This window comes from Phyllostomus hastatus, unplaced genomic scaffold, assembly GCF_019186645.2.
Source record: "Phyllostomus hastatus isolate PE091 unplaced genomic scaffold, TTU_PhHast_1.1 phas_scaffold_317, whole genome shotgun sequence".
NCBI classification, from domain to species: domain Eukaryota; kingdom Metazoa; phylum Chordata; class Mammalia; order Chiroptera; family Phyllostomidae; genus Phyllostomus; species Phyllostomus hastatus.
The window spans coordinates 13,196,626-13,216,254 of NW_025334023.1; the positions used below are offsets into that span (position 1 = coordinate 13,196,626).

General features: G+C 38.1%; 1 protein-coding gene and 1 non-coding gene across 13 annotated transcripts in view; one reads left to right on the forward strand and one right to left on the reverse strand.

Moving 5' to 3' along the window:
- Window positions 1-3,202: 3,202 nt before the first annotated feature.
- PICALM (phosphatidylinositol binding clathrin assembly protein) overlaps window positions 3,203-19,629 on the reverse strand; it is a 122,107-nt gene continuing 105,680 nt past the window's right edge. For 11 of the 12 annotated variants that reach the window (XM_045817886.1, XM_045817887.1, XM_045817883.1 and 8 more), the window contains 3 exons: window positions 18,984-19,088; window positions 5,751-5,853; window positions 3,203-4,553 (listed from right to left, as the gene is read on the reverse strand). In XM_045817886.1, coding sequence (XP_045673842.1) covers window positions 5,761-5,853; window positions 18,984-19,088 — 198 coding nt within the window. In that variant the 3' untranslated portion in view covers window positions 3,203-4,553; window positions 5,751-5,760. The remainder of the gene's footprint in view (window positions 4,554-5,750; window positions 5,854-18,983; window positions 19,089-19,629) is intronic. The other variant, XM_045817888.1, reaches the window with a different exon arrangement.
- Window positions 18,051-18,157, forward strand: LOC123805663. The gene has a single exon (XR_006783328.1). It is a non-coding gene; the product is annotated as a U6 spliceosomal RNA (small nuclear RNA).

Here is a 19,629-nt window from a genome sequence, read left to right on the forward strand (position 1 = left end):
ATGTATACTCTTTAACCCATTTGGAATTTATGCTGGAGGGAATTCTGCCCCTCTGCTCCAAATAGACTATGGTGCTAGTAAAACTGTGTCAAAAGTCCATCTTGTTCTTAATACTTCTGACACCACATGTGTAGGTTTTCCACATCAGTTATTAACACCAGGTGGGGGCGCTATGATTCTTACACTAACTAGAGTTACCAAGGAAGCCACCTCCTATGTTAAGGGCTCGGTCCCAGGTTGCTCCCCACCCCCACTTTGGATGTCATTTCCCAGTCCAGGTTGTCTGTCACCTGTACTTCTGACTGACCAGCTATAAATCAGGGTTACTTTGACCCCCTTCTTGGGTTCAATAATTTGCTAGAATGGCTCACAGAATTCAGGGGAACACTTTTAACATTTACCAGTTTATTATATAATAAAGGATACAGGTGAACAGCCACATGAAGAGACACATAGGGTAAAGTCTGGAGAAGTCCCCAGTGCAGGAGCTTCTGTCCCGGAGTTGAGGTGCACACCCTCCTGGCATGTGAGAATGTTCACCAATGTGGAAGCTCTCAAAACTCCTTAATAATGGTACTTTCATGGCAGCTTCATTGCACAGGCATGATTAATCATTAACTCCAGCTCCAGTCCCTCTCCCCTTCCTGGAAGGATGGAGCTGGGACTGAAAGTTCCAAGCTTTTAATCATGGCTAGGTCTTCATGGTGAACAGCCCCCATCCTAAAGCCATTCATAGCCCAGGAAAAGTCACCTCATTAGAACGAAGGACATTACTACTGCCCAGGAAATTCCAAGGGATTCAGCTCTATGCTAGAAACTGGGGTCAAAGACCAAGTACTAGAACAACAGGTGCTCCTGGTGTTCTGAGCACTTAGGAAATTATGTTTTAGGAACTCTGTGCCAGGAACCTGCTTTGCGACAAAAATGAACATAGAAGATAAAATTTTGCTTTGTGCCTTTTAAGATAGCCACTAAACTAGCTGGCAGAGCTGGGGTAGTATGTTTCATGCTTCCCTGTAAAGTGTTCTTGAAAGGCCAAGGAAATCAATTGTTCAGTTCTGCACATGAGTGGGATCAGCTTGGAGTCCAGGTGCATAAAGGGGAGTGGGGGCTGCTTGCTTCTCCTGACACTTCCTTCCCTCCAGTCCCACTCAAGGGTGAGATAACACAATGCTTGTTTATTGGTAGGACAGGACAGCTGCCAACTCAAGACTCTAGGGAGACAGAAGTGTCTGACTGTAGCAGGCTCAGACAGGGCAGTGCTTCGCTCCCTAGATCATCCCTGCATTGCAATTTTTAATCTCAAAACCCATTTTAAAATTAGTTTGTGTAAACTAATTTTAGTTTAATTTTAGTTTAGTTTAGCAGATAAAGAAAAAGCGATTTGAATATTTCAGTTTCCATAAAACTTTCTCCTTGCTATTCTCTCCTAGTTCTGTCATAAGACAGTTACATTTGCCCCAAAAGAAATACCATAAAGATAACTTTACTCAACTTTTGACAACGTGGGTAGTTTCATACAGCATACACACGAGACCTGTATGCTATACCAGTAACAAATGGAACATGTATATACTAAGTGCTTATACCAAAACTAGACTAGAAATACCAGCTAGCAACTTACAAAACATTTCTGACTGGTGACACACCAAATAGAACGCTCTTTCTTAATGGCAAGAAATCAGATTGAGATTTTCTGAGACACTGCATGGAAGATGATCTTGCAGTCTTTCCACTCAGAGCCTATTCAGACAGCTGAATTCCAAAAAAGCTAGTCAGACCCATGGAAGAAGGCAACTGTGACGAACAAAGAAAGATCTAAGCTGGGTGGAGAGATGTGTGGATGGAAGCTGGGGTGCCACCTCTTCTGGGAGTAACAGTAAACTCATATGGTTGAGTGCCTCTTCATATAGACTCTGACAAATCAAAACGTTTATTTTGACAATGATTTGAGATGGGTGTAGCTGCTGTCTGCTAACAGTTTTTTCTCTCATAGCCACTACCAACTTTGCTAGTAGTATAGTTAAGATGGTGTGGGCATGTACAGGTTTATAACCTGATTTAGTTATGCATTCAAAAGCTGATGTACCTCACTTGTTATTAAAGTTAAATACTGATTAAAGTTAATATAATCAAATGTTTCATATTTTTCCTTGTCAATGATGTCTAGGTAGCAGAAAGGACACAGGAAATGTGATCCATAGGGGAAGATCATCTGGGAATAAAGAGTGGTCATCAGCCTAGACCGCAGAGAGAAAATGTTCCCTTTCCAGTTTACACATCTGAATTAAAAACAGCAGGTCAGAGCATGAAACCAAAGACTTGACTCCCCTGACTGTTAGCTCATCAATCTGAACAAGTTCCTTTCTAGTTCTTAATTTTAATCTGTAAAATGGGTAATACCTACCTATCCAAAAGTTGTTTGAACAAAAAAATAAGATGGAAATATTTATGAAGCATCTTCACAAACTGAAACATACTTAAAGATACAAGGCAATATCAAAGGAACAAGCGTAGACCTCAAATACATTTACTCAAACACCAGCAGAGAAAAATCAAAACCTGTGATAATGTTAGGGAAATTAATTTACAAAAGTACAATTTCCCAAGTTAATATGAATATGGTTTAATAATTGTGAAACTTAAAAACTGGTAAAATTAACAAAGTATATTGACTAAAGACAATTTTTTCCAATGGTGGCAAGTATTATGCAAACATTTATCAATGCACAAGGCTTTCAATCCTCTATTATGTACTCTGCATTCTGCCTACTATTCCATATGAAACATGATACAGTCAGAGGTTTCTTTGGCAGACATAATCACATGCATCAATATGTCAGACTCAAAGCATTTTCTCCTTTAAACTTACCTGACTAAAAGCATCTTATCAAAAGACAAAAAAATGAACATTTTTAATAAGCAGTTCAGTTTATAAGAGCCTAGAAGGTTAACTAAAAGTACAAAGATAAGTCTTTTTGGAAATTAAGTTAAAATAGGAATAAACTTTACATTTTATTAAATCAGCAAATATAATCACCTGTATATACTTTTATTAGCAAAAAAAAGATACTGATGATATAGAAGGGAAAAAAAGAAAGAAAGAAAGAAAGAAAGAAAGAAAGAAAGAAAGAAAGAAAGAAAGAAAGAAAGAAAGAAAGAAAGAAAGAAAATAAACCTCAGACCAGAAAAACAACACAAGTTTTGTGGAAGCTGCATTTTATTTGAAAATTCACCCATTTTTGCTAACATACATTTTAATATTGTAAACAAAAATAGAATCTGCAGAGACAATGCAACAAGTATGCTTAAACTGATGTATAGAATTGCTTTCCTACAACAAACTTTCCTTCTTAAGGCCCCTCTCAACCCAAATGTTAAGATGTATTTACACAAAGCACCGATCAACAGTGCAGTTTATTTTGTTAACTAAACTCTTGGCTAGACATTAACTTTAAAGATATTATTTCCCCTTATTTAAAAGTAACATGATCATAACATGGCATGAGCCAAATAAAAAGTTCAAGGATTTTGTCCCCTTCCCTCCCCCAAAACACCCCCTAGAGTTTTACAAAAAGAAGGAAAGTCTTGAAGTGAAAGCAATTCCTCACATTCATTTTGGAAAGGCCCTAATGTCAAATGGAAAATAATGACATGCCAAGCACAAAGCAGTAAAGTTCCTTCCCAATGCACTAATGCTGAATTTAAAATGTAGTGCTTTTCCTAGTCAGTGAACTGTTCCCTTGCAAAATCCTAGGCACAGAATTGACTATAAGGATTAATGCATTTATAATGCTTTCCTAAATACCATAGAGACTGAAAATTCTTAAGTGATTCAGACCTATGGATTTGCCTTAAAATATTTAGTGCTCTGTATGTCAGCTGAAAAGCATTCTGAATCAGATCCATTCTTGTGGATAAAAATCAAACACACCATGTACACCCATACTCATTTTCATAAGGTTTGATACAATATTAATGTTATGTAAATTGATAATCATAAATAAATACAAATACTTAGGGAATGTCTACTGCAAACTGAATATATAATTTTTTTTAAAAAAAGAAAAGTTAACATTAGTTACTATTTCTGTATCTGGGAGGATGGGAGAAAACAAAGATATTGCATAATTAAGAGTTATGATTTTGATCCCCAAAAAGAGTCCTGGTGCATTACAGTAAAGGACACAGCTCTTCTCTCCAGGCAGCTTTTCCAAATACAAAGTTCACACTTTCCAAATAAGGTCTTTTTCTTGTAAGGTTATTGATTATGAGTATTAATAGAAGTTGAAAGAACTGAAAGGTTAGTCACCAAAAAGACAGATCTTAGTCTGAAATCATGGCAATTCTTGGCTTTATAAACTGTATTAACACGTTCTCCTATAGACTGGTTCCAGTCTCCTTCATGGGCCTCCACTGTGTTACTGTAGCATTCTAATGGAAGAAGAGAGTTTAGAGACAGCAGTTTGGATTTTGCTGGAAGTACTTGCTGCTAGAGCACTTGTCTTTTTGGAATAATTCCATTCTCTTCCATCTAGTTACATAAACTGTATCTGGAAAAAAGAAAGTGTAAATTAATTCATTGTATTCTAGGATGTCTTCTCACAAATAAAAATGCTTTGTGATTTTTACCCTTCAATGGGCTCAGAAGTGTTCAAAGCATGCTTATCACAAACCTTGATTATGAAACACAGTCAGTATTATCAGATTATCATGTGCCAGAACTCAATATTTGAAGCAAATTATAGGGCCTTCTAAATATCTGATTACTAAAAACCAAGGAGTAGAAGAAAGAAGACAAATGAACAATTTCCCATGATGAGTTCAGAAAATCTCTCCAAGAACACAAACATTCTACATAAAAATCTCTTCCAGGAAAGCAAAATTTGAAACATTATATCCAAATGATATTATAAAATTAGAGATAATTAAGGGAATAGTAATATTATGCTTACTAACTCATTTCTTTACTAAAATAAATACAAATCTGAAAGATCTACAAAGGAATACTTTTTTCAATTGGGTATCACTGTTCACTGAGATACTTCACTCATGATATCCATTAAATTTCTCACCCAAAGACAGTACTGAAGTAGAAGTGCTAATGAACTACTGTCAAATCAGAAGAGTACAAACTCAAGGTCTAGAAGGTGTATCTACACTGGGGGCTATAGCACCAAGAACAAATTACACTGTCTTCTAGCAAAAGCTAGCAGTGTGGATCAAATGCAGAATCCTTCCATTGAAAAGGCCCCAAGGATTCACTTGCCCTTAATTAAAATAATAACAACAATACTAATACTACTACTAATAATTGTTTAAATGAATTCTTCACACTCATCCTTCCCATTATGTTAAAACTAAAGATGTCCCTAATCATACTCCAAGCAAACATATAAAACTGTGTTGTTCCCTATAGTTCTTTTAAAACTGACTAAACACCCAGTTTTTAAGAGCAGTATCTGATCTCAACCATCTGCTGTGAGCTGTGGAAGCTTATATGTAAAACATGAAGATGGTTTTTTAACTTCACACCTTCTTATTAAAGATATTTTCCAAAGTTATTTGTCCTTATAGCCTATCTTGATCTAGTTCTACTTGCCACCTAAAGAATAGAGCAGGAGGAGGAAGAGAGGGAACCTAGAGACCTTTAAAGAAACTAAGGAGAAGAATGAATGGTGCTTAATTGTTTGATAATCTTTTAAAAAGTATTTAGGTAAGTCCCCATCTCCCCCAACAAGCGGCAATACCTAAAGTGACTTATAAGAAATCCTCCAAAGAGAGCTCTGCAAAAGGGTCCTTTCCTGAGGCTCTGTGAGGACTGTGACTGGAGGGGCTGGATGCTGCCGACAGCTGGGAGAAAGAGACAGAGAGAGGGAAAGAAAAAAAGAGCTCAGAATGACAGAACATGAAAGCAGAAAATGTAATGAAAGAAGAAGTGGTTTTTGTTTTGTCATCCTTAATAAATATAAAGGCAGCCTTTGTAGAAAAAGGAATTAAAACAAAAATTTCAGTCACATGTCAAGCTAAAGGGTGTCCAATGGCATGTGTTTTTCAGAAAACAAATTGTTTCTGAAATTGCAAAGGAATAAAGGCTTCTACCCAAAAAGGCTGATATAAGCTGACCCACGGTTAAGACTTTTATTCTATGTGTGCATGGGAGAGGGGAAGAAGCGCATAATGGTGTTGTTTTTTCAACTGAGGGAAGATGGCTTCCTCAGTCCCAGCTACATGTCAAAAGTTGTGCAAACTCTGACCTCAGTCTAGACCCAACACATCTAGCTGCAATATTCTTTTGTTCCTTCTTCATTGGATGTGGAAATCCTACCTTCGGTGCTCACACTATTTGTAAATCAAGGTGGCTTCTGTCTGTTACCTAGACATGGTGAGCTGATGTGTATCCTCTGGGAGGGGAAAGTGACCGTTCGGGTCATCTAGTCTAATTGCCCACATACTGCCCAGAATACAGGGAATTAAAGATTTTTTTATTCTGCTTCCTGCTTGAATGTTCACTTGATTCTTAGAATTTTCTGATATGGTTTAACATATGGTAAGGCAAGTAGAATGTCTGTTGAACTCAATCTTAGTTATTCCCTAAAAGAAAGACAGTTCCTGAAGAACCACGATATTCATTTTCACATATGTAACTCCTTCACTGAACCTACTTTTTTAGAGAGTTCAAATAAAACATGAGCCATTTTATTTTGAAACAAACTTACAATACTTTTCCCTCCCCCTGCATAAGATCCGGGAGTCATGTAAGCACACAGCTATAAAACATGAACTGTCCTTTTAATGGGTGTTCAACTGAGTATTATATTGACGTCGACTAACTGAAAACAGTTTCAATTCATACTCTCAAATCCTATAAAAATTTTTAACTCCTCCAAATCTGTCTTTGTTGGTTCAAAGTGATCTCATTTCACCTTTTAATTTGTTAAACATTTCTTATTGCCTTTTATTTTAAAAAAAAGAAAAACATTACAGAGAATGAATGGTCAATCAGTTCATGTAAATACTATATCAAAAGTATATGCAATTTGCTGTTTTGAATGCCAAGATCAATTCATAGGTTTAGAAATCATCTTCAGTTATACCAGTGGTTTAGTCATTTTTCTAATCTATACCTTGTTCTCAGAAATAAATATTCAAAGACAGAAGGAAAGATGATAGGATTACACAGCAGCTACAGATGGGAGGACAGGACACCATGTCTGGCTTTGAAGATTCAAGTATCATTCACATAGAGACCGAGGTACAACTTAATTGGCAAGATGTCTCTTCCTCTTTCTTCAGACCAACCATGGATAACCATTCAGAGGCAGAGTGATTTTGAGTGAAGTGACCGTCAGTCACTGAGCTGGAGGGGGTCTAAGATTTACTGGATTTCTCTCCAAAACAAATTTTCCCTTCCACTTGAAGTTAAAATAAGAACAATGAACCTTGCTTATTGCAATTAGATAGCTTTCAAAATCACAAGTCTCCTATGAGAGCCACATACTAACATGTCTTCTTAAATCACATCTTTTCATGAGAGCAGCAGTCTGAAGACCTGATAGTCCCAGAGGAAAATGCCCCTGACCCATATGATCAAAGGGAACTTTTGGCACTTTTGAAAAAAATGAACTTCTATTCGTCTCAATATATGAGCATGCTCCTAGAGGTTTACAAATAATGCTGAAGATGATGATTTTCCTTGGGAGAAAAAGTGCTAATTCTAACTATATTCCTAGTATTCTCGTAATTAATATTTACACATACATGTGTCCCACACTTATAAATATGTAGTTAAATTGAAACATGGAAACACAAGACAATACTCCTGTAGTAAGTTTCATATCATCAATATCCTTCTCAAGCAGATGAGACTGTGGCCCAGACTGATTTGGCTGATTGTATAGTGTGTCAAGGACAAGGCCACACAGCAGCTTTTGACCATCTGGTGCCACTGGTTCCTGACACCTGTGCCAAAGCATAGGCACACCATGCAATAATTAGAAAGCTGTCAGCTCACAGAGTAAAGGAAAAAAGAGGAGGAAAGGAAATGTGCTGCAATAGCCTCATCAGTGCTCAAGGAGAGCAGGAAGAACAAAAGAGCACGAAGAGTCAACAGGCTCACAGTGGGAAAGAAGTAGCAGGATTTAAAAAGCCTGAGAAACTCTGCTGAAACTACCAAGGCCCACTCTCCTTCACTTATTAGTCTTGTAAATAAATTAGAAGAGTAAGGCTGCTAAGTATTAGAGAATAGGGAATTTTTTAAGAAAGAAAAAAAAATCCGAGGACTTCCAGGCAAGATAGTCCTGTAGGTACCATATTTTGCTGTGTATAACATGCGTTTTGCCCGAATTTTTAAGGGAAAAATAAGGGTGTGTATTGTTAGGAACTGCCCTGCCTGGTTTCAGGAGCTTAACCACCCCCATGGCTAAGGCTGAGTGAAGTGACCTTGGGACCATAAGCCACTAAGGAGACAAAGCTTATCTCCCTGGCAGGGGCACTGCCTCTGCTCCTTTTACTTCACCCTGCCTGGCCCCCAATGCCTGATAGGTTAGCCAACGATGGGTAAGATTCCTCAAGGGAGGGACGACCTAATACAGGAACGATAATGGGGGCCCCAGGGAAGGACTTGGGGGCTACAGATAAAGGGGGTGATAGACCCTCACCCCTCAGCTTTAACATAGCCTGAGTCCTCAATCTGTCTTCAAGAAGTCTCCTAATCTTTTTACTGTCTTACTTCCCCTGTCTGACTTAAGCCTGAAACAATGCCAGTGGTGGGTGCAGCCCTGTGCTGGAAAGGGTGGGTTCCCTAGGGCGATCAGGCCTAAGAAAGAATGCATAAAATCCTGTGAAACCTACTTTGTTTAAAATGCTCTCAATTAAATGATAAGGGTCCAAGCAGGAAGTAAGTTTGCTCCCCAAAGTTTTATGGCCATTTAGCTATCTGACCCTGACTCAAAATAGGCCCTCAGAGTTCTCTGAATGTTATCTATTGTTTGATCATTACTGCCTGACAATGATTAATAAGCTTTACATATACACCCTGTATTCCTATACAAATTGAATCCAATAAAAGCCTCTCAAGACAAGGATTGGGGCACTCTCCTCTTGAGAGGGTGGCCAAGGCGCTCCCAGGCTTGCTCTCCCCTTGAGAAAGAAGCTGTGCTGTCCCTTTTCCTCCACAGGACTCGGTAGTCCATGTGAATTTATTTTGTCTCATCCATAATGTCACAGACACTGTGTGCCAGTGTCCGAGTCAGCACATTATATCTGCATCATACTAAGAATGCACATTATACATAGGTGGTGCTAAGCTGTGGGTGCACATTATATGTGGAGAGCATTATACATGGCAAAATATGGTAAATGCTACTCACCTACTTCCACAACCACATCAAAACTACAGCCCTGGCAAGTGTGGCTCAGTGGACTGAGTGCTGGCCTGTGAACCTGAAGGTTACTGGTTCAAGTCCCAGCCAGGGCACATGCCTGGGTTGCAGGCCAGGTCTCCAGATGAGGGTGTGTGAGAGGCAACCACTCTCCCTCTCCTTCTTTCTCCCTCCCTTTCCCCCCCTCTAAAAATAAAATCTTTAAAAAAACACAGGTAAACTACGGAAGAATCATCATTCAGAAGTGCCTGAAATCTGGCTGAATGGAAGTCCTACAACTACGTAACCAAAGAAGACTTGTAGGAGAGGAACAGTGCTGGTCTCACAGCCATGTGTCAGATAAAAATCAGGAGGGATATCTGCTCCTCAGGGGTTCCCATACCCAGCCCAGGGTTCCAGTGCCAGAAAGAGAAATCCCCATAGCTTCTGGCTATAAAATCCAGCAGGATTGAGGTTGAGTGATGAGGGTTTCCACAGTCCCAGGCAGTTTCTCTTAAAAGGCCTTCACAGGAACTTAGAAAATTTTTATGTGCTAATAAATAGCACATAAAAAATACAACAAAGCTCCATGTACTTAAGTCTATTATAAATATTTTCACTTAATCTTTATAGCAATTCTATAAAGTATACAAGTTAAAAGTCACCATTTTATAGATGAAGAAACTGATTCTCATGAAAGGTACACAGGCAACTTTCCCTGAAATACCAAGTTAGTGAACAGTTGCGTTCAGAATATTGAATTATATACTATGACCAAAAGATGAATGCTTAAGTCCTAACCCCCAGGTACCTATGAGTGTGACCCTATTTGGAAATAGGGTCTTTGTAGATGTAATCAAGTTACGATGAGGTCATTAGGGTGGACCCTAATCCAGTAACTGGTGTCATAATTTATAAAAGAGGGAAATGCCTGAAGACTGTCATGTGACAGAGGGAGAGACTGAAATGTTGCAGATGCAAACCAAGGAACAACGAGGACTACTAAAAGTTGGAAGAGGCAAGAGAGGATCCTCCTCTAGAGGATTTGAAAGGAGATAGCCCTGTGAAAACTTCTAATCTCGCAGAACTGTGAAAGAATACATTTCTGTTGTTTTAAGCTGTCAAGTTTGTGATACATTTTGTTATAGCAGCCCTAGGACTCTAAGAACAAACCCAAATGCAGTTTTACTGACTTCAAGGTTGGTGATTTGTTTCCTCTCAAAAATCTGAAATCCTAATTAATTTCAACTCAGCTAGAATTTATGGCTATCTTTAACATACAGGAAAAAGTTAAAGTGAGAGTAGACAAACTTTTAAAAAAGAGACTTCTCTGCTAAACATTACACAATCAACAATCCCTGTGCTTTCTGTACACATAGTGCTCTACACAGTCACTCATATTCAGCATGAAGGTTTTGGAGAACTTCACAGTCACCCAAGATTTTAGAAATATCTGGTTTTAAGGCAAGAAATTAGATTTTTACTTTTTAGAAAAAATATCCTCAGCAATAAAACTGTTAAAATGGTCTTATTCTACAGGTTGTCATTAACAATAGTGATCACCGAACAGGACTCAAGTTTTTGTTTTGACTGAGTCTAGTGTATGCTGGGGACCCCAGAACCATTCTCAGCTATGGCACAAAAATCCCAACTCCTCAAGTAAATTCCCTCATAGTGTCTTCTACTAGGCAAGGATGAATGGGCATAGTACACTGCTGACAGAGCAAAAGGCCTTCACAGAAATTCAGCTGCACAGATCAGCTGACAGAAGAAGCACTGCCAACACCCACAATTCACACATGAAGAAGTAGGAAAAAAACCCACATAACTAGCTTAAAAGCAAAGAGAGCCATTGCTTCTTACACACAAGAAAGTCATTAAAAAGGCCATTTTGTGGAAGACTTGAATTATTCCAATATCTAAAGCTAACAGTATCCCTATTTAGAAGGGTAAAACGTACTCACAACAAGCCATTGTTTCCTTTCAGACACTTAACTGATGTCAGACTTACTTAAAATTGGCCATTACAAACAAAATCAAAGCTGCTGTTTTGCATCTTCGGCCTTATCCTCCATAAACAAAACTGGAAATCCTCCATAAAATAATATCCAATACCAATCAAGAAAAGTACATACAAAACTTTTACTATGCTTATTTTAAAACTTAAATGCCCAAATGCAACATTCTATGGTTTTCATATTGCTTTGGGCAAAATAGATTAGTAAGGAATCACTGTGAGTTTCTCATACAAGTGACATGAACATAATGAGAACAACCCTTCCCTGCCATGATCTTCATCATCTATACATGCCATACAAACATTCCTTTAAAAAAAATGATACTTCACATCAAAGTGACTTTCAAAAGAAAATGGAAACTAGGTTAACTGTCTTCATGCTCAGTAACATAGGAGTTGGATATTGCAATACAGAGTCTACAAACTATTGGTTAGCAGTGGACATCTCAATTTATACACCAGTAGTATTTACACAGAGCACAAGGAAGAAAAGGTGTAAGAGTCCCCATTCTTTCCAAGTTAATAAACAGACACATTAGTAACCTACAACAACCAACCAAAAAGTGAGCAAATACTTCTAGTCAAGATGGCAGCATAGGCAAACATGGCCCTTCTCCTTGAACTACCACATCAAAATTACAACTAATAAATAGAACCATCACTAAGAACCATAAGAAATTTGAGCTGATGGAAGTCTGACAACTACGGAATTAAAGAAAACACAACCATCCAACTGGTAGGAGGGCAGAGACAGAACAGACTGATCCCACACTCATGTATGGTGGATAAAAATTTGGGAGGGCCCTGGCTGGTGTAGCTCAGTGGATTGAGCAAGGGCTGCGAACCAAATGGTTGCCAGTTTGATTCCCAGTTAGGGCACATACCTAGGTTGCAGACCAGGTCTCCAGTAGGAGCCACATGAGAGGCAACCACACACTGATGTTTCTCCCCTTCTCTTTCTCCCTTCCTTCCCCTCTCTCTAAAAATAAGTAAATAATTATTAATTAATTTGGGAGAGATATCTCGGGAGCAAGGAGCCCCAGCCCCACAACAGGCCCTGCAGCCAAGGGTTCCAGTACCAGTAAGTCCCCATATGTCTGGCTGCAAAAACGAGCTGGGATTGGGTCAGTGGAAGAAACTTCTGGAGACCCAAGTAGTTCCTCTTAAAGAACCCACACGTGAACTTACTCAGGCACTCCCACTGAGCTCCAGCACTGGGGTAGCAGCTTGAAAGGCACCAGTGGCACACACGGAGGAAATGAAGTATTGGGCATCAAGGAGAGAGCCAGAGGACAACTTTCTCCCAGACAGAAGGGCAGGCAGAGGCCATTGTCCCTTTTCTGAATCCTAGCCCCACAGAGCTTGCAGGCTGGTGCCATACCTGAGACTCCATCAACCTGGCTGATACTGTTTGTCCTACCCTGGAAATCCTCTGAGACTCCATCCTACCCAACTTACAGGCCCACCAAAGCTGCTTTTATGCATTAATGGCTGGTCTTGGTTAATGCTTCAAAACTTCCTAAATCTTCTTAAACAAGCAACAGCCACACTCAGTGAATCCCCAGACCCCATACCTCTTCCTAAGTGGCCCCATGCACATCACTATAGCAACTAGGCTAGATTCGCAACTTGTCTTTGCCTGGGAATGTCCAACCCCAACACAAGTAGCAGCCACCTTAGACTGCTTTATAGCTCAGGCAGGGTGGCCCCAGGCAAAACACAGGTTGGAGCTGATATTGGCCTGCACCACCCAGGAAATCCCAGAGCCTATGCACCCAGTGGACAGCTACAGACCACGTCAGAGTACCATGACCCTGACCTTAGATATCTGATTCTCCATAGAGGGCAGAGATTGGTGGTCAGTGGTCACAGCCAGTCCTTGCAAATGACTGGCCTGGGTAAATCCCTCCCACTGATCTGCCAACAGCAACCAAGACTCAACTACAAGAGGATGTACTCAGCCCACACGAAGGGCACACCTTGAGTACCCAGCTTGGATAATAGGGGAGGCTATGCTAATGTCCTACTACATTAGGACATGCTACCAAGACAGAGAGTCATAGCAACTCTACCTAATACATAGAAAACAACATAGGAAGCTGCCAAAATGAGGAGACAAAAAAACACAGCCCAAATGAAAGAACAGAACAAATCTCCAAAAAAGAACTGAACAAAATAGAGATAGGCAATCTATCAGATGCAGAGTCCAAAACACTGTTTATAAGAATGCTCAAGGAATTCAGTGACAACCCCAAAAGCACAAAAAGATCCAGCCAGAAATGAAGGAAATGAACAATTTACAGGGAAACAATTGGGCAAAACCAAGAATCAAATCAATGATTTGGAACACAAGGAAGAATAAAACCAATCAGAATAAGAAGAAAAAAGAATCCAGAAAAATGAATAGAACAGTGTAAGCAGCCTTGGGGATAACTTCAAGCATACCAGCATTCGCATCACAGGGTGCCTGAAGGAGAAGAGAAAGACTAAGAAATTGGAAATACGTTGGAAAAAATAATGGAAGTAAACTCCTCTACTTTGTTGAAGGAAATAGACATCCAAGTCTAGGAAGCACAGAGAGTCCCAAAAAACATGGATGCAAAGAGGCCCACTGGAAGACACATAATTAAAATGCCAAAGGTTAAAAATAAAAAGAGAACCTTAAAAGCAGCAAGAGAAAAGAAGTTAGTTACCTATAGAGGAGTTCCAATAGGACTGTCAGTTGATTTCTCAAAAGAAACTTTGTAGGCAAGAAGGGACTGGAAAGAAATATTCAAAGTCATGAAAAGCAGGGACCTACAGCCAAGATGTTCTACCCAGCAAAGATATCATTTAGAATCAAAGGGCAGATAAAGAGCCTCCTGAAAAAGGAGTTTATCATCACTAAACCATTATTATATAAAATGTTAAAGGGGCTTGTCTAAGAAAAAGAAGATCAAAACTATGAACAATAAAAATGGCAATAAATACATTATCTATCAACAACTGAATCTAAAAAACAAACTAAGCAAAGAAGAACAGAGACAGAATCATGGATATGGAGAGCATTTCAATGGCTGTCAGAGGGGAGCAGAGTGTGGGGGAATGGGTGAAGAGGTAAGGGGATTAAGAGGTACAAATAGGTAGTTACAGAATAGCCACGAGAAGTAAAGTACAGTATAGAAAATGGAGTAGCCAGAGAACCTACACATGACTCATGGACATGAACAATGGTGTGGGTACTGCCTGAGGGAGTTGGAGGTGATGGTTGGAGGGGGTCAAACAGGGAAAAATTGGGACAACTGTAATAGTATTAGCATAATAAATAAAATATAATTTAAAAAAGTGAACAAAACTATTAAGTACAGAAGAGAAAAAACAACCACAGGGATCTACTATTTTCCATGCAGTCAAACATCTAAGAAGATCACTAATGTACAACATATTTTTTTTTTAAATCACAATGTTAGGCATAAAATAGAACTTGCCCTGGCTGGCGTAGCTCAGTGGATTGAGTGTGAGCTGGGAACCAAAGTGTCCCAGGTTCGATTCCCAGTCAGGGTACATGCCTGGGTTGCAGGCCATAACCCCCAGCAACCACACATTGATGTCTGTCTGTCTGTCTGTCTGTCTGTCTGTCTGTCTCTCTCTCTCTCTCTCCCTCCCTCCCTTCCCCCTCTAAAAAATAAATAAATAAAATCTTTAGAAAAAAAAAAAGAACTTAAAACCCATCTTTAAGTAACCAGCAGTTACATAAGCCAGCACAAAAAAAGGGAACAGAAAAGGGCTGAGTCTATAAAAAGGCATAATTTCAATACTACAGTGTTGTTTATTAAAGTTATAATGACCACAATTTCCTAAAAACCACAATAAACTTTCTCACTTCCAAGCTCTAATGTAGCACTTAAAATAACCTGGATAATAATGTAGAATAAAACACATGGTTTGGAATGCCTCACTAAATAGCAAGAAGATAAAAATATCTAGGAAGGCTGAGGTACTCTCAAAAATACTAATTTGATTCTAAGAGTAAGTAAAGCAAAAAAGAACAGGAGCTGTAAGTTATGTCCTAGGTGAGTGATGGCTTCCAAAACACTTCCAAGTGCAGGGAAAGACTTTTGGCAACAGCTATAGAACTGGATTTTGATTTAAAGATTTTACTTTAATGGGATTTTACATTTAAACTACTGTTTACTTTATAATGTACAAAGAGATGTCCTCTGCCCTCAAGAAATTTTGAATCCAATTGAAAAAAGAGAGCAAAATAATGAGAGAACAATTAAAAGGCAATTCATTAAGAAAAATTATGCTGGTTACAGCTAGGACTGAATGGACAAAATTAATCCAGGGAACTGGCTAAGAATCATTAAAAAATAAAGCATGAGAAAATCTCATCTACTTTAAATATAAATAGTTCAATTTTAAAATCATTAAAAATATTTAATAAGTCATTTTCATTCCTTAAGGTGACTGTTACCTAATAAATATTTTAGCTTATAGTAACTATTAGCCAACAAATTAAAGCAATTCTGAACACTGCTATATTTTCAATGGTTACAAGTAAGTGAAAGGAGAGATCAATGTGGAATAGAGTTATATGATAGAAAAGTTTTTCAATCAGATTTACTTGTTTGATAAGTAACGTTCAAAAACTCTTATGAGTTTGGTACTGTTCTAAGAATCAGGGACAGAGAACTAAACAAGTTACGTAAAAGCCTGCCTCTATAAAGCTTACAACCTAGTATAGGAGTCTCTTGCTAGAGTGGACAGATGGGTGCACGAGCAGATGGACAGATAGGCAGTATCAAGTAGTGATAAATTCTATAATGAAAAAAAATGCAGACTAAGGAAAAGACCTTCAGATCTCAGAAAGTCTGGAAAAGAGTGAGATATGAATAAAGAATGAGTAAAGAGTAAATCCATTTTTATGAAAGGGACTTCTGGCAAAGACAGTAGCTACAGAACACTGAATACTTATGGAGAATTGTAAAGGCATGGGACTCGAAGAACCTGAATATTCTGTTTCATTATTACTCTTACAAGAGGCAGAGGCTTTGTAAAGTAGTTTCAAGACATAAGGAAAGCTGAGGGGATGTCTTATACATTCAGTTATATTTAGATTCACTTCCTTCAATTTTTTGTATATAGGGATTTGAATATAAATACTGCATATGGAAGGTCATTCAAGTATCTACATAGTGGATTAAATTACAATGGCAAGGAACACAGGAAGATCTGTAAAATAAATATGGGATAAAGAGGTTCAAATCCAGGTGTAAGTTGTAGAATGCAAGAAAAGTGGATCTAATGATAGCCGAGAAACAGGGGGACTAAGTGATGAGATACACGAAAAATGAAGGGGATAAAAAAATTGAAAGTAACATTAAAAGATTCAAGATTCTAACTTTTAAATGATTCATATGACTGTGCAAGGAAACCAAAGCCTCTTTAAGTCACTATATTTCCTTTTTTTCTAGTTATCAATTTGATTCCTTCATGTGCTCTTTTTAATCAGTAATATTTACCATTACACACTCTTTTCAAATTTGACTTCTGAACTAAAAACTTATTACTCTAATATTCTTACTCTTCAATTCTGGGATAAAGTAATTAGGAAAAGGCATTCTGTCATGGTTTCTTTTCATGCATATGGGAATTCTTGCACTTTGTTGGTATTTTAGTGGAAGAGTTACGTGGATTTTAGAGGCAACAGGATATAAAAGTTGGGTCAACAGCTGATGCTAGAGGATCAGCAATTTTTTAAAGGTAGAGTTTTACTCAGATTTCTTTTTTAAACCATATTAAAAAGACGAAAATGAAAATGAATATATTTCAAGGTTGACAGTATTATCCACAACTGCAGAGAATGTTCTTTACAACTTATAATAGTTATATCCTGAATGTGTAAATGCAGTTTATAATCTAGCAGGAAACCCAAGGTCTCTGCAGAGTAGTTCTCACAAAGGGGAGACAGTGCTATTGCAGTAGCCACATAAACTCAGTCCTATTAGTGGAGAGGTAGTGTTTACCAATGAACACTGGATCAGGATCAGGGACCAGTTGCATTTCACTAAGTTATTTAGCTGAAGAACCTTTATAAGTCTTAGCTCTCCATATCTATAAAACAAGATGGTGATAGTAGGCCCATCTACCTTACAGATTACCTTGAGAATAAGGTAAGATAATGTATGTGAAAGTGCTTGGAAACGGCCAGCTAGAATTCAAGCTTAAGGTAACAATATACTCTGTTTCTGAAATAGGAGCTTGAAAGAGAACACCCAGATGGGGTTGAAGGTTTATTTAACCACACATTAGGGAAAAATTTCTGTAGTCAGCAATTTCTGATAAATTTGTAGCTCTGGACTATAGCTTTTTCTCTTTAAATACACTGAAGTTCTTATCGCTTAGTCTCTTACAGCAAAGAAAGAAATTAATTAAAAAAAAAATGATATATATCTGAAGTTAAAAGAAAAAAGAAAAAAGTAAAGGGCCTGGAGGAAGCATATAATCTCGAAAAAACATCTACAACAATACTTAGGGAAATCAACATCTTAAAAGATTATAAAAATCTAGTTTATTTTTTTTAGCAAGTTAAGCCAGTATTTAAAAGTATTTTTCTGTCAGTTACTGCTGGTAAATGACAGAAAAAAAAAACTTTACACACCCATTACCCATTTTATAAAAACAAATGAGTGCTCGCTTCGGCAGCACATATACTGGGATTGGAGCGATACAGAGAGGATTAGCATGGCCCCTGCGCAAGGATGACACGCAGGTTCGTGAAGCGTTCTATATTTAAAAAAAAAAAAAAAAAGAATAAAAATAAACTGACTTTTATAAAAGAGTAATAACTGCATCCATTATCCCAACATCCAGTTATCTTCACTGTAAAATACTTAACTGATTAAGGAACAGGAAGAAAAGGTCACTGTAACATAAAAAAAAAAGTGGCAACTGGGCAAATGCATGAATTGCAAAGAACATGGATTTTACCTCTTATTAAGAAGTAAATTCAAATCTATTCCCAGTTACTGGTACTCCCCAAGATGCCAATTTATTAAAATTAGTTCAGTACTCAGAAAGGCTGAAAAATGAAAGAATCTCCTGTGCTTCACTAGTCTATGAAAGATAGAGACTAGATTCAAACTGGATCAACACAAACTAATTTTGGCAACGCAACACTATATGCACTGGCAAATACAATACTACATGCATTCAGATGGAAAAAGAATAACAAGGCCATTACCAATTGCACTGGCACTCCAAATGCCAAGGCACTGAAGCTCTGAGTTCAGGGTTTCTAGGGTTCACAAAGGAGATCATGCCAGAATCATGAACAGAAAGTAGGTTCCTTAACCTCAGACAAACCGTCCTCTGGATTCACCAACTGTAAGTTATCAAGAATGTTCCATCTTTAATATTTGCAATCTGCTGTCCTTTCCTTCCAAATAATCAATATTCCTAAAAGCCCTTAGATGAGAAAGATATAAAGCAAATAACATCCACCAGGTAGGAGAATAATGCTAATAACTTGTTTTTCAAGTTGTATAAAAGGATGTTTTAGCATTGTATTCCTTCTACATCAAGCACATTAAAACAGTTACATGTAGTGCACTAACTGATACCTGTGCTCCTGATACAGGGCCAAAGGGATTTGGTGGTCTCATGACAGGTTGGCTGTATATTAAGGTTGGCTGTGTCATTACAGGTACACTTCCCATTTGAGGAGGCTAAAAAATAGAAAAACATCAAGTTAAAAATATCGACCGATAACTCCCTTATTATAAATAAGTAAACAAGAAGGATGATAGGGAGGAAAAGTACTACTACTTTTGCTCTAACTCAAAGAGAAAAGTTCTGTAAATGAAAATAAGACTGATAGCCTAAAACTTTTAAGAGTACTGACTTGGTATGGAAAGTCTTTAATGTGCCCATTTTTAACGTCTGTATAACTGCTTACTACAGCACAGCAGACAAAATAATTTAGACCAAAAAATTTCAACTTTGCCCACTTTAGACATGGGGAAACTTAAAATCAAGAAGAGGCTTAAATTTGCCCTGGCTGGGGTGGCTCAGTGGTTTGCGTACCAGCCTGCAAAGGGAAAAGTTGCTGGCTCGATTCCCTGTCAGGGCACATGCCTGGGCTGCAGGCCAAATCCCCACCCAGTTGGGGGTGTGAGAGAGGCAACAGGTCAATATATCACTTGCACATAGATGTTTCTCTCCCTCTCTTTCTCCCTCCCTTCCTATCTCTCTAAAAATAAAATTCTC